General features: G+C 44.4%; 1 protein-coding gene across 7 annotated transcripts in view; it reads right to left on the reverse strand.

The window, feature by feature from the left end:
- The window catches only part of WRAP53 (WD repeat containing antisense to TP53), a 146,626-nt gene that overhangs the window by 101,603 nt on the left and 32,135 nt on the right, over positions 1-12,888 (reverse strand). For all 7 annotated transcript variants that reach the window (XM_069218702.1, XM_069218700.1, XM_069218703.1 and 4 more), the window contains 2 exons: positions 12,384-12,516; positions 6,907-7,115 (listed from right to left, as the gene is read on the reverse strand). In XM_069218702.1, coding sequence (XP_069074803.1) covers positions 6,907-7,115; positions 12,384-12,516 — 342 coding nt within the window. The remainder of the gene's footprint in view (positions 1-6,906; positions 7,116-12,383; positions 12,517-12,888) is intronic.

Raw genomic sequence — 12,888 nt, forward strand, 5'->3', positions numbered from 1 at the left:
CACTTTAGTCTGGAAATGGAACACTTTTCAAAGCTGAGTGCTGGTCTGTGACATATGTTCTCTAAAATCACAAGGCTTTTGAAAAATCTTGGTATTGAGACCAGCGATTTTAGCAAATTTGAGAAAGCCTTTCTGCAGCAGATTATGTCTAAGGTGTGGTGCATTTTGGACGCCATAAATATTATGCAAATGTATCTAGTGCTAACATAGCCAAAGGGCATTGGAGCACTTTACATGAGCACCAGAATACATTAAACAATGTCAGTCGTTTTATTATAAGCACAGGAGATTAAGCGATTGCCCAGAATCAAAGAGGGCTGAGCCAAGGCCGGGACTCAAACTTGGCTCGCCAGATCCAAAAATCAGCAGATCTGGCAGTTAGGGCACATCTATATTTCTCTCTTAATGTGTGAAAGCCATACACAAGTGGTGTCGTAGTGTACGATCACACCTATTGAGCACATTCTCTGCTGAAATGGCTTAATGAAGTGGAAAAAAGATCTGCAACAAATACTTGAAGGATCATTCTGAATCTTGTTTGGGAATACTTGCAAGGGTTCATTTTAAAATTGGACTTAGGGACATTGTTCAGCACCTTTGCACTGGTGCACAAACCAGGCTAAATATTTTAAATACTACTTACACATAAACCAGGTATTTAATGACCAACCAATAATTGGCTTATGACCCACCAGTTGGACCTGACCCACGGTTTTGGAAATGTGTTGTAGACAATATTAGTCAAAAAATAGGAAAGTAATAAGCGTAACTGAATGCTAACTTTTTTTATGTACGACTTGCACCATTTCTAAGTGTTGCAGATGAGAATGAAAATGTCACTTACCCAGTGTACATCTGTTCGTGGCATCAGTCGCAGTAGATTCGCATGTTCTGCAATAGCTCGCCATCTGGTGTTGGGCCGGAGTGTTACAAGTTGTTTTTCTTCGAAGAAGTCTTTCGAGTCACGGGACCGAGTGACTCCTCCTTTTGTCTCCATTGCGCATGGGCGTCGACTCTATCCTCGATTGTTTTTCCCCGCAGAGGGTGAGGTAGGAGTTGAATTGTAGTAATAGTGCCCATGCAATGGAGTGACTAAGTATGCACCTATTTAAGGTTGAGATGATACATATATAAATAATTGAAGGTAACTTCCAAACTGCTACAGGCTCCCGGGGAGGCGGGTGGGCACATGCGAATCTACTGCGACTGATGCCACGAACAGATGTACACTGGGTAAGTGACATTTTCAGTTCGATGGCATCTGTCGCTGTAGATACGCATGTTCTGCATAGACTAGTAAGCAGTTATTTCCCCAAAAGCGGTGGATCAGCCTGTAGGAGTGGAAGTAGTCTGAAATAATGTCCTTAATACGGCTTGACCTACTGTGGCTTGTTGTGCGGATAACACGTCTACACAGTAGTGCTTGGTGAATGTGTGAGGCGTAGACCATGTGGCTGCCTTACATATTTCTTGCATTGGGATGTTTCCTAGAAAGGCCATGGTAGCACCTTTCTTTCTGGTTGAGTGTGCCCTTGGTGTAATGGGCAGCTGTCGTTTAGCTTTAAGGTAGCAGATTTGGATGCATTTAACTATCCATCTAGCTATACCTTGTTTTGAAATTGGGTTTCCTGCGTGAGGTTTTTGAAATGCAATAAAGAGTTGTTTAGTTTTTCTGATGTTTTTTGTTCTGTCAATGTAATACATTAATGCTCTTTTGACATCTAATGTATGTAGTGCCCTTTCAGCTACGGTATCTGGCTGTGGAAAGAACACTGGAAGTTCCACTGTTTGATTGAGATGGAACGGTGAAATAACCTTTGGCAAAAATTTAGGATTGGTCCTTAGGACGACTTTATTTTTGTGTAGTTGTATAAAAGGTTCCTGTATAGTAAACGCCTGAATCTCGCTTACTCTTCTTAGGGAAGTAATGGCGATGAGAAATGCCACCTTCCAGGTTAGGAACTGTATGTCGCAGGAGTGCATGGGTTCAAAAGGTGGACCCATAAGTCTAGTTAGGACAACATTTAGGTTCCATGAAGGAACAGGTAGTGTTCTTGGTGGTATAATTCTCCTAAGGCCCTCCATGAATGCTTTAATGACTGGTATTTTATATAGGGAAGTTGAATAGGTAGTTTGCAGGTATGCAGATATTGCTGCAAGGTGAATTTTAATGGAAGAGAAAGCTAGGTTAGATTTTTGTAAGTGAAGCAAGTAACCCACTACCTGTTCTGGAGTTGTGTGTAATGGTTGTATTTGATTAATATGGCAGTAGCAAACAAACCTCTTCCATTTACTTGCATAGCAGTGCCTGGTGGATGGCCTTCTTGCTTGTTTTATGACTTCCATACATTCTTGGGTAAGTTGTAAGTGCCCGAATTCTAGGATTTCAGGAGCCAGATTGCTAGATTCAGCGATGCTGGATCTGGGTGTCTGATCTTTTGGTTGTGCTGTGTCAACAGATGTGGCCTGTTGGGCAATTTGATGCAGGGTACCACTGATAGGTCTAGCAGTGTTGTGTACCAGGGTTGCCTTGCCCAAGTTGGTGCTATCAATATGAGTTTGAGTTTGCTTTGACTGAGTTTGTTTACCAGGTAAGGAAGGAGAGGGAGAGGAGGAAAAGCGTAAGCAAATATCCCTGACCAGTTCATCCATAGGGCATTGCCTTGGGATTGTTTGTGTGGGTATCTGGATGCGAAGTTTTGGCATTTTGCGTTCTCCCTTGTCGCAAACAAGTCTATCTGAGGTGTTCCCCAGAGTTTGAAATAAGTGTTCAGAATTTGGGGGTGAATTTCCCATTCGTGGACCTGTTGGTGATCTCGAGAGAGATTGTCTGCGAGTTGATTTTGTATCCCTGGTATAAACTGTGCAATTAGGCGAATTTGGTTGTGAATTGCCCAATGCCAAATTTTTTGTGCTAGCAGGCTTAACTGCGTGGAGTGCGTCCCCCCCTGCTTGTTTAGATAATACATTGTTGTCATGTTGTCTGTTTTGACGAGAATGTATTTGTGAACTATTATTGGTTGGAAAGCTTTTAGTGCTTGAAAAACTGCTAGAAGTTCTAGGTGATTGATATGCAGTCTTGTTTGATGTACGTTCCATTGTCCTTGTATGCTGTGTTGATCGAGGTGTGCTCCCCACCCTGTCATGGAAGCATCTGTTGTTATTACGTATTGTGGCACTGGGTCTTGGAAAGGCCGCCCCTTGTTTAAATTTATGTTGTTCCACCACAGAAGCGAGAGGTAAGTTTGGCGGTCTATTAACACCAGATTTTGAAGGTGACCCTGTGCTTGAGACCACTGTGATGCTAGGCATTGTTGTAAGGGCCTCATGTGCAGTCTTGCGTTTGGGACAATGGCTATGCATGATGACATCATGCCTAGGAGTTGTAATACCATCTTTGCTTGTATCTTTTGTGTTGGATACATGCGTTGTATGATGGTGTTGAAATTTTGAATTCTTTGTGGACTTGGAGTGGCTACTCCTTTTGATGTGTCTATTATGGCTCCCAGGTATTGTTGTACCTTGCGTGGCAGAATTTTGGATTTTGTGAAATTGACGGTGAACCCTAGTTTGAAGAGGGTTTGTATGATATGATTTGTGTGATTTGAGCACTCTATTAACGAATGGGCCTTGATTAGCCAGTCGTCTAGATATGGGAACACATGTATCTGCTGCCTTCTTATGTGTGCTGCGACTACCGCTAGACATTTGGTAAAGACTCTCGGTGCGGTTGTTAATCCGAAAGGCAGTACCTTGAATTGGTAATGTATTCCTTTGAATACAAACCTTAGGTATTTCCTGTGCGATGGGTGTATTGGTATATGGAAATAAGCATCCTTGAGGTCTAAAGTTGCCATGTAGTCGTGCAGCTTTAGCAATGGCAATACTTCTTGTAGTGTGACCATGTGGAAGTGGTCTGATTTGATGAAAGTGTTCACTACTCTGAGGTCTAGGATTGGTCTCAGTGTTTTGTCCTTCTTTGGTATCAGAAAGTACAGTGAGTAAACTCCTGTGTTTATTTGTGTGTTTGGCACTAATTCGATTGCATTTTTTTGCAATAGTGCCTGCACTTCTATCTCCAGGAGATTGGAATGGTGTGTTGTTAAATTTTGTGCTTTTGGTGGTATGTTTGGAGGGAATTGTAGAAATTCTATGCAATAACCATGTTGGATAATTGCTAGAACCCAAGTGTCTGTAGTGATTTTCTCCCATGCTTTGTAATAATGACCTATTCGTCCCCCCACTGGTGTTGTGTGGAGGGGGTGAGTGACATGTGAGTCACTGTTTAGTAGTAGGGGTTTTGGGGCTTTGGAATCTTCCTCTATTTCTAGGGAATTGCCCTCCTCTATATTGTCCCCGAAAACCTCCTCTATACTGTCCCTGGTAACTGGACGGTGTGGCTTGTGAGGTGCTGGCTTGTGTGCTTTGACCCCGAAACCCCCCTCGAAAGGGCGTTTTACGGAATGTGCTGTAATTCCCTCTGCTCTGCGGGGAGTAGAGTGCGCCCATGGCTTTGGCAGTGTCCGTGTCTTTTTTGAGTTTCTCAATCGCTGTGTCCACTTCTGGACCGAACAGTTCTTTTTCATTAAAAGGCATATTGAGAACTGCTTGTTGAATCTCTGGTTTAAATCCAGACGTTCGGAGCCATGCATGCCTTCTGATAGTTACAGATGTATTAATTGTCCGTGCAGCTGTATCTGCAGCGTCCATGGAGGAGCGGATCTGGTTGTTGGAGATGGCCTGTCCCTCCTCAACCACTTGTTTTGCCCTATTTTGTAAGTCCTTGGGCAGATGTTCAATGAGATGTTGCATCTCGTCCCAGTGGGCTCTGTCATAGCGCGCAAGTAGTGCCTGGGAGTTCGCGATGCGCCACTGGTTTGCAGCTTGTGCTGCGACTCTTTTACCAGCTGCATCAAACTTGCGGCTTTCTTTATCTGGGGGTGGTGCATCTCCAGATGTGTGGGAGTTGGCCCTTTTCCTAGCTGCTCCTACAACGACAGAGTCTGGTGGCAGCTGTGTAGTGATGAAAACCGGGTCCGTAGGAGGCGGCTTATACTTTTTTTCTACCCTTGGTGTGATTGCCCTACTTTTAACCGGCTCCTTAAAGATGTCTTTTGCGTGCCGGAGCATACCAGGGAGCATAGGCAGGCTTTGGTATGAGCTGTGGGTGGAGGAGAGTGTGTTGAATAAGAAATCATCCTCGACCTGTTCTGAGTGGAGGCTTACGTGGTGAAATTGTGCTGCTCTAGCCACCACTTGAGAGTACGCGGTGCTGTCTTCTGGTGGAGATGGCTTTGTAGGGTATGCCTCCGGACTGTTATCTGACACTGGGGCGTCGTATAGGTCCCATGCGTCCTGATCTTGGTCACCCTGGCTCATGGTGGTGTGAGCTGGGGAGTGTGATGGAGTTTGTGCTGGTGAAACGTCAATCACGGGCGGAGGAGAGGGTGGTGGTGTAACTCTTTTCACCACTTTTGGTTGTGGTGTTTGTTCCGTCTGGAACTCCAACCTCCTCTTTCTCCTAATGGGGGGAAGGGTGCTTATTTTTCCTGTCCCCTGCTGAATGAAGATACGCTTTTGCGTATGGTCCACATCAGTTGCTTGTAGCTCTTCCTCAAACCTATGCTTCTGCATTTGGGAGGTTAGCGAGTGCTCTTCTGTATAAGAGCCTGAAGCTGGGTCGCTTGCAGTTTGTTTCGGCATCGAAACTTTGTCTGCGTGTTTTTTCGGCTCCGAGGTGACTTTTTTCCTTTTCGGGGCCGAAACCTCTCGGCGTCGATCTGTTTCGGTGCCGCTGTCTCGGCGTCGAGCCGTGTCCGCACCGGCATCACGGTGTCGAGGCTTGTCTCCAGCACTTTCTCGGTCCCGAGAAGGCTGCGTGCCGGTGTCTCGACCGGAGTCGGACGACCTCGGCACTGTTTGGGCCTTTTTCGGTGCCGACGGTCGGTCACCGAATTTATGGGTCGAGCCATGGCCTGGTGGCAGTGGCGTCCCCTGGGCCTTGTAAATGTTTCTCTGTGTGGTTTTCGACGTCTTACTCACGGTTTGTGTATCGTCGAATCCTTCGGAGTCTGAGTCTTGGATCGAGAAGGTACCTTCCTCTTCCTGTTCCTCGAACTCCCGTTGGGCTGTCGGTGCGGACGCCATCTGAAGTCTTCTGGCTCGACAGTCTCGGAGTGTTTTTCGGGACCGGAACGCACGACAGGCCTCGCAGGTGTCTTCGCTGTGCTCAGGTGACAGGCACAGGTTGCAGACCAAGTGTTGGTCTGTGTAGGGGTATTTATTGTGGCATTTGGGGCAGAAACGAAACGGGGTCCGTTCCATCGGCGTTCTTCAGCACGCGGTCGGGCCGACCAGGCCCCGACGGAGGATCGAAAAAAAACTACCCCGAAGGGCACCGGAGCTCTTCGATCTTCGATGCGGTGTTGAATGTAAGTACGCCGATCCCGAACGCAACAATACCGACGAAAATCTTCTGAAATTAGCTAATTTTCCGTTCCGAAACTCGGAGCGACAGGAACACGTCCGAACCCGATGGCGGAAAAAAAATCAATCGAGGATAGAGTCGACGCCCATGCGCAATGGAGACAAAAGGAGGAGTCACTCGGTCCCGTGACTCGAAAGACTTCTTCGAAGAAAAACAACTTGTAACACTCCGGCCCAACACCAGATGGCGAGCTATTGCAGAACATGCGTATCTACAGCGACAGATGCCATCGAACATATTATTATTATTATTACACAAGTCGGTAGTAATCAGTTTGCCAAACCTAGAAGGATGGGAGGCTGAATCCACCCATGACCTTCAAAATGACTGAAGTGGTCAAAGGTAACCATTAACCCTCGGAGTCAGATCCTAATGTCTGCCACACATTCAAGTTACAGTAAGATAACTAGCCCTATTACCTTTCGTCCGCCGCTGTACACAGAGTTGCCATCTGGAGAGAAGACCACATGCGTGACGCCACCCTGGTGCCCTTGGAGGATGGTGATTGCAATGCCTTCTCGTGTTGAGTATAGGGCCACTGTCTTGGAGTATGAACCACAAGCATAGATGTCCTGAACAGGACTGAAGGAAATGCAGGATACAATGCCGCTTTGCCCACTCTTCTTTACTGCAAACAAGGGAAAGCAAAAACACAGTGAATATATGGATCTTGTCAGACTGAGCCTACAAGTCTTTCTAACCCTCTGTCTTATCTCAATGTGTTTCCTTCATTAGTGATAATTAATTATTAAGACTTCACCCTTGCCCCGGGCAGCTGTTCATTAATCATTCACAAAAGACTGGAAGGAAAAAACTGGGTTATGTGGAGAGCCAAAGGTAAAAAAAAAATACAACAAAGAATATAAAATAATAATAATCTTTGGGACAGCACACGTATTGGAATTGGCCTTTGTACCTTAAAAACGTTCCAGCCCCAGTGAAGTTTGATAACCTGAATTTTTAGGTTTCACAAATAGTCTGTTCTGCACTGTGTTCAAACTAGTGGTTATACTTTGTCAAAGACAAAAAAAATAAACAGATGTTTTAAATTCTACAAAATAAAAAAGCATCTGAGCAAGCCACACTGGGTGTAAGAGCCAGTATCCTTCATAGGTCAACTTAATACACCCCACTATTACTGGTTACATGTTGGAAATTCCATTTCCAGTTCGATGTTAAAAGGATATACAACCTCCAGGGCAGGTTAATAAAGTGTGTGGCCTTGTGCTGGACATGGGAGTGAAGAGGGAGCTATGTTTTTGTTTGTGTGACATACACGGGCTACCTCCCGGGCATTTTGGTACTGGAAGTAAGGCTTGTCTTCTTTATTTATCCTATTATAACCCAACAATCAACACAAGCTCAGATGTATTCAATTGAAATAGTTACTCTACATAAAAATATATATAATACCAACTAACTTGGCTTAACCTTACCCCAAGAGCCACGAAAGGCTCGCTACCTTTGCTACACTTTTCTCTTATGACCTTCATGAACTACTATTTGCCTCACAGCTCCCATTGTTTTTCTTGATTGTAACATTATAGACAGTTGCCATCATTTACCAGAATAAACAGAGAAACCTTCTCAGGCTCTCAAGCAATCGCCCAGTCAGAAATCAGTGTAAGCGTATTATAAAGATTAACACGAACAGCACAACTGTACCCACTTCTGGACAAAAGGAGCACAGAACAGAGAGTGGGCAGTAGAGAGGCAGTCAGAGGAGGTTAGCAGCACAGCAGAGCACATCAAAGTGAAAGGGAGTTCGTGCTCACACTCCTGGAGATGTACGTTGGAGCTTCCTAGACAAGCGCACCAACATGACAATGAAGGGCCTCACATTTCTATAGAGGACAGATTGCTTAGCTTTGAGAAGCTCTCTTTTTCTGCAATCGTGTCTGAGTTGAGATCAGGTAACCTTTTATCTTTTATCTCTTAGTTTTACAATGCTAATTTATTTTTGGCATGCTGCTTTGAGACCCTTTTCAACATTCTGCCATGTGCAGTAGCACCATCGCAGTTCAACCTGATGTAGCATTGGCTCTTTTTGCTCCTGCATGCACTCTGTCACCCCACTGTCTGAGCTGATGCTCGGGACAATGGAAATGTTTCCAATTCACTGAGATTCTAAGTCAAGATCTCAGTAAGCAGATCCACAGGGTTGTAGGGAGGAAATCTCTTGGCCTTCCCTCCCAACACCCTCTGTCTTATGTTGTCCAGAACTTCAGTCTGGTAGTTCTGGATTGCTTCATAATTCTACCAATCAAAGAACCTCTAGTGGGGTGTCCCCAAGTTTGTAGCAGTTAAATCTCCATCATCACAAAGGGCCACAAACCATTGCATCAACATTCTTTACATCAGTCCTTTCTGAGGTCACATAATGTTGGACTGTCTGCAGCATCTCCAACCACAAAGGCCATTCAATTGCCACCCCTACCCCCCACTCCAGGTCAGGGAACGAGTCAAGAGCTCCAGTCTGGATCACATAATACAAAAGACTTCTACACAAATAGAATCACTCTGCACTCACAGAGGTAACAAGACCTTCACTCCTCCACCTGCATGCATACAAAGCCATATATTCCTCCTTGCGGACATGGTACATCAAGGAGATTCCTCTTTGGTAGTTCCCATATAAGTGTACTTCAAGTCTCCAATCAGCTCTCAAGCTATTCGGAACTGCCTCACTGACCTTTCTGGGCCCGAGTCTCACAAGCCTGTCCTTGACAACTCCTCTCCTATAGAAGCACAATTCAAATGGACGGGGAAGCCAGCAGGGGAACTGCTCCATGACACTTTCTGAAGCAGTAGCCAAAGGAAACATAAAACATAAATACCACTCCCCATCCTCAGCCATTCAGACTGAGTTTGAGAAGCAGACCTGAGAAGTGTGGCCTTCCGGAGATGTCCAAGGAAAATGCTAAAATCTTACACAGTTCCTACTTAGAATAGTGTTTGGTGGAACAAAGACAATACTTAGTCCTCCCCATTTACTTTCCCACTTCTGCCTAACAGATCTTGAATCATTTGATGGGAAGGCCCACTATCTCTATCAGTTGTGACATTGGAGCATCTTTCTAGGAAGGAGGTGGTCTAAAATGATTAACATAAATAATGGCCCCAGAGCATGAACCAGACTGAAAGAGCATTGTTCTAAGCATGATTGGATAAAAGCCAGCATTTGCCACAGCTTAAGGTGTCCCGCACTGAACACAGCAAATACAGGCACGGATCCTCCTGGCCATGAGAAGCATTTGACCATATTGAAATATAGGCAGCTCAGTAATTCCACCATCGTACTCCAATCAGGAATGTTGTCGCCTCAATACAAGTACTCCGCATGGTCAACCCTGGCAAGCTAGCAAATATAGATGGATAATGTAGATAACCTCACATTTTCTGTAATTAGGCACAGTAATATCCATAGGCATGCAACACAAATTGCCCAATTGTTCAAATCCTATCTGGCATGCTACTCTTCCAAAGTGGAATTATTTTGTTTTAAAGTGTAAGGAAATGTCTATTTTTGCATGGTCAACCCCCTGTTTTTTTTACTGATGATGCTGGTTTGTGGTCTCAGAGTGCACTGGGGCATGCTAACCAGATTTTACTGCCACGTATCGGACCTGAAAGCCCAAATTTGGTTCTCAAGTCAAAATTAAGTTAGTGTGCAACTTTTCGAAAGTTGCCATTTTATTGCCTTCAATCTGCTGTGCCCTTAAGGAATGCACATGGAGCTTGAACCCGAGACAGCTTTCTGCCCTCCTAGGGAAACATGTGAACGACACCCAGGAAAAGAGACAATAGGGGCCTGCACTGGAGAGAGGTGTTACCTCCCTCCTGCAGGAAGCCACACAGGTGTTGGCCAAAAATAAGAGCTTCAAAGCTGAAGCCTCCTTTAAAGAACAAATAGAGAATACTTGGGAAAGCGGCAGGCCCAAAGAGAAGGCAGAATAGCTAACACCCAGGAAGGAAAGACGAAATCTGTGGTCAAATTATTTTTTCAGGGGAGTGTAGCCCTCTTGGTAGCCACACCTCTTTGTTGGGCTAGGGAGCTCTGGACATCGAGGGAGGGGTTCTGCTATATTGGGAGTGGGTGTAATGATGCATCTTGGGATAGCCAGATACCACACTTCCCAGGAAGTAGTCATTATGAGGGAGGGAAGCTAGTACCCCATTGTGCCCTTTGACTGCGGTGTCCTGCTCGAGAAGTCATTTTCAGAGTCTAGCCACTGACCTCCCGTTCACAGCACATCACAGGACCACTACAGCTGAGAAGCCTGTAGGGGCAGGTTGGTAGCCCAGGATCTTCAGATCACCACCAAATGCCTCATCCCCTTCATGGACCGAGAATCAGCCGCAGGAAGACCCCCTGTCAACCGCATTGCATCCAAAGCATCCTTCATCCCTTTCATCAGGACCACTCCATTGGAAACCATTTGCAATGAATAAAAGTGCCTGGAACTGACTGAGGACTGATTCTACCCCTGGGGTAACTTTCTGTGGGCCTTGCTGGTTACTCTGACTGGCTTACCAGAGTTGTCACGTAAAGTGACCGCAATACAACTAGACAAATTTTTGGGGTGAAAAGTTTTAAAGCGTCAAATTTGGTGATTTTGCCAATGTTTGTGGTTGAGTGAATTTTTTTGCCTTGTAAATTCTATTCCGCCAGAACCCTCCAGTCGATATTTTTAGTTGCGATGTCTAAAAACACATAGAAATGTAGTCTATTTCTATAAATTGGTGTTGGAATTCTTCGGTGTCTCGTTGATTTCTTCTTCCATTGTCTTGGTGCTGTTAAATGCTTTACACTTGTTCCTTTGTGTAAGCCTTGCTGCTCTATGCTATAGCTACACAGGGTTGAGCGGAAGATGGTCAAACTAAACCTACTGGTTCTAAAGGGGCTGGTAAGTGTATTATACAGTGAGGTTGCACACCCAGAACATATAATACTCTCAATTTCCTCACATTGAGCTTGCTACGCCCAGCTGTGCAGCTGCATTGATCCTGCAATTCCTTAACCTAATACTACACATTTGTCTTATGCAAGACATTATCCAGCTGCCCACATACTTTATTGTCCCTCAGCACCCTGGCAATTGATGCAGATATGCAAAGAAAATTGTAAGGTCGAAACAATCTTGACATTGCAGACAAGGTACTGCAAACAATAACACAAATTTAGGATTCCAGACTTTTTGACACACATGGACACAAAGCCTGTGCCCAAGGTGGCTCAAAGAGTCAGAGTACATGCAACCCATGCTAAATGAGATGTGCACTGCAGTCCATTACCTGGGCTTGCAATCTTAATAAAATATAATGTTGAATATTGTCAAACTTGATTAGTGCATACATCAGAGATCTTGGGAGCATTGCTTTTTTTGTACTCATTAAACCTGGTAATTATTATTTTTGGTTTTATTTTGTTTGGGGTCATCTTGCTAATAAAATATCAGCAATATTGTGAAGGGAGTGATGGTGTAACTTTGAAGGGGTGACATACTGAGGGATATTTATATTCTGGGAAATGTGTCATGGATTTCCAAAACTAACATTCTGACTAATTTCAACATGAACAAGTCATAGACTGGATAATAGGTTCACAGGTTTACAAGAATGTGGAATGCCTAATGCAGGGGTATCTTTGTCTCTACATCTTTAGGGGGCTAAAGACGCACCTGTCAACCACTATCACAAAACCTTTCAGTGCACATAATATGAATGGGATTTATTGCCGAAATATTTTGGTCTCTTAAAGCAGCAAACTGTGGACTAAACCATCAACTTTATTTATGTCAAATCTGATCCCTAAATCATGCTTGTGCACAACGCAAAATAATTTACTCATTGCCAATTGACACTGCAACTCTCTCCTGTAGGTCTCACCACTTACCAAACGTGGGTCTCTTCTCACAATCTCGTCCTGGGCGGGAGGTGTCAAACACTCTCACCATCTTATCAAAGCCACAGTAGAGGTGCGATCCGTCTGGGGTGAAGCAGAGGGAATGAGCAGCAGTCAGCTCATCCTGGAACAAGAAGAAAGTATCAAGTATATTGTAATGTTTGCACTATGGAATCAGAGTTCCACTGCTGGCATTGAGCACAACTACAGCTGCAAAATCGAACACTGTACCCTACCAGGTAAACTGAGGACCTAGAAAAGTTCACAGATTTATATCAAGAGAAATTACTTTTACGTGATTTTCTAATTTTGCTGACATCTCATTTTAGTGTAAGGACAATTAGACCAGCTCATACAATGAACCAGCAACTTGACTTAATGTGGAAATGATAAATGTCATAATTTAGTGCTTGCAATAATTTCTTTCTTCCTGTTCTTTCTCATTTAACACTAGTCAGAATTCGGCATTTGCTACTAGTCAAGTTTTGGCAGATAT

This window comes from Pleurodeles waltl, chromosome 12 (assembly GCF_031143425.1).
Source record: "Pleurodeles waltl isolate 20211129_DDA chromosome 12, aPleWal1.hap1.20221129, whole genome shotgun sequence".
In the NCBI taxonomy this organism is placed as follows: Eukaryota; Metazoa; Chordata; class Amphibia; order Caudata; family Salamandridae; genus Pleurodeles; species Pleurodeles waltl.